The following is a 2,360-nucleotide window of genomic DNA, read 5'->3' on the forward strand; positions in this document are numbered from 1 at the left end:
GAAAACAATTGAATAACAGCGCCTAATTACATTTCCTATCTTCACGATCTTGGCTGGAAACGTTCCCTGCAGAAAATTTTGCCGGAACTAAACGACTACTTTGTCAACGACAATTGGAGTGAGTCTGACGATTATGAGACGAACCAGCCTTCACGCTTTTTAACAAACGTTAGTTTCTCGCGGCTTAAACACTCCGAATGGGCGAACTTGATGTTTAGTCCAACAGGAACACTGCGATGGAAACATCATTCTCTATCGTCCATCTTTCAAAATGATCATTCGCGCGTCTCAAATATTCCTCGTCTTCGTCTTATCTGCGAGTTCGATTTACACCGACGATAGCAAAGGATCGAAAATCAAAGATCGAATGAAACCGGTTAAAGGATTTATCGAAGAATCCTCAAGTGAAAATCAAGTATCAACGACTACCGAGTCTACGACGACAGCAGAGGAGCTGACTTCGCCTGTCAATGTCTCCAGTGACTTCAGACCGAGTGTGCACTTGGGCGAAATCAAAGAATCGAGGATCAACACCAGCCCGTTCAACGATCTCCAACATTTTAAGATCTCCAACACGATAGATCCTGACTCGCTTCAGGAACACTTGAAAGACTACCGAGTGATTTTCCAGCCCAACATTCAAACCCTGACGGAGCCAGTAAATTTCCAAACGGATCTGATAAATCCCCATCAGATTGCGTTCCAAGGACCTTCGGAAGAAGAGAGAAATAACGCAGCGCTGCAGAATAATTACGTAAAATTCGAGAACGAAGCATCGAACGTTCAACACGGTTCGAAGGATCAGAATTTTCAACATTTCGATCCCACGGTGGAAAACGGAGCTCAGTACGATTTAATGAATCAACCGGTTTACCATAATCAAGCTTTCGATCAGGAAACGTATTTGGGGAAACCTTCTAAGTTTCAAGAAGAGAAACCTCCGGCTAACTCAAACGCTGATCGTCTAAAACTGCATAATACAGATCATCAGTATCGCCAGCCAGGCACGCAGAACGTTCATTTCGCCAATAACCCAAGCAATGGGATGGTTTACGTTCAAGAGTCATCGTTCATGAGAACCAGGAAGTTCCCGTATTCAATGTGGCCTCAGTTTCATCCAGAGTTCAACGATTCCTTGCATCCCGTCAGAAAAAAGTAGGCATTTCATAATATATTAATAAACAATTAATTAATAATGAGCATAAAATCCGGCGGCCGGTTCTTTTTTTATTCTATTAATTTTTAGAACTTCCCCGTGGAGGAAGATTCTCCATCTGATCGGCGCGTTTCTGCCCCTTGGCCTGCTCATAGCCGCCCTGACCCCGAACGTCGTCAAGGTCGACAACGCGACGTGAGCATAATTTTATTTCCCTCGCATGTAAGCTCGTTGAATATTCTAATCACGGACCCGTGCAGCCAGCCAAACATCGTCCTGTCCAAGTGGAGGGTCGCTGACCTGCCGGCCGAGCACAAACGGGCGCGGTTCACGGATACCTGCGAGGAGAGATCGATCTGCGAGATGATCTTGGCCGGTGGTGACGCCGGCTCGACCGCGTTGCAAAACATCCTGTGGAACCTAGCCACGAGGTATCCAATTGTTTCTTTTCTTTATCATCAGATCTTTAGACGAGGTTAAATATTTCTGCCATTTACACCGTAGATTTTATTAGATACAACAGCAAAACGAATATTCAATGTTAATTAATTAAATGATCGGAATTTCATTTTTTAAATTGACACCCTGCGTTCCATTTTGCATACAAAAAATCTGCATACTAATTACGAAGCGAAAGGGTAAATGTTACGATTTTTAGAACATCGTCGACGATGGCTGAGGAGAGCGGCCTGCTGGAAATTTTCGAGTCGGTGAAGAAAAAGGATTGCGACAACGTCCCCTGCTAATCTCACGGTTGAATCTCGCCACAAGGAAATCGTCAGACGACGCGACGTCACGCATGCAACGATTCACCCATCAACGGCGATGAAAAGATTCGAGCCTGCTGATGTGTCCAACTTTCTTCAGACGGAATATAAACGCAGGAACGAAGTCGTAGAAACCCGGTTGAAAGTAGCTAATTACGTATTTGTTCCGGCTCTATTGACACTTTTATGATTAGAAAATAATCCGAGATAGCGATCGCGGGTATCGTGCGCTCGCTCGTAACATCACAATTAGCGGTTCGCACGAAAGTTAATTACAGACATATGTGAGATCATTCCTGTTACCCTGTTTCCATTAAGTAGGAAATGGTTACAAACGTCGTTGACATCATTTTTACATAGAATCTTCATTGTAATCCTCGAGTCACTTACGAAATAAACTGTTTCGATTTAATTATAATTTATCTCTCATTGAAATC

General features: G+C 43.6%; 1 protein-coding gene across 1 annotated transcript; it reads left to right on the forward strand.

Moving 5' to 3' along the window:
• Positions 1-271: 271 nt before the first annotated feature.
• LOC113464948 (uncharacterized) lies at positions 272-1,902 on the forward strand. The gene is made up of 4 exons (XM_026817762.1): positions 272-1,155; positions 1,247-1,351; positions 1,417-1,587; positions 1,815-1,902. The coding sequence occupies exons 1-4, from the start codon at positions 272-274 to the stop codon at positions 1,900-1,902; spliced, it is 1,248 nt and encodes a 415-aa protein (XP_026673563.1).
• Positions 1,903-2,360: the final 458 nt, after the last annotated feature.

This window comes from Ceratina calcarata, unplaced genomic scaffold, assembly GCF_001652005.2.
Source record: "Ceratina calcarata isolate Rehan_Ccalc_2016 unplaced genomic scaffold, ASM165200v1 scaffold619, whole genome shotgun sequence".
NCBI lineage: Eukaryota > Metazoa > Arthropoda > Insecta > Hymenoptera > Apidae > Ceratina > Ceratina calcarata.

What these genes read in the sequence shown, in the direction of transcription:
- LOC113464948 (XM_026817762.1), top strand. Translation starts at nt 272, where the DNA reads ATGATCATTCGCGCGTCTCAAATATTCCTCGTCTTCGTCTTATCTGCG. An exon ending in TTGCATCCCGTCAGAAAAAA is followed by an intron (nt 1,156 to 1,246) that starts GTAGGCATTTCA and finishes ATTAATTTTTAG; the next exon opens with AACTTCCCCGTGGAGGAAGA. An exon ending in CTGTGGAACCTAGCCACGAG is followed by an intron (nt 1,588 to 1,814) that starts GTATCCAATTGT and finishes TACGATTTTTAG; the next exon opens with AACATCGTCGACGATGGCTG.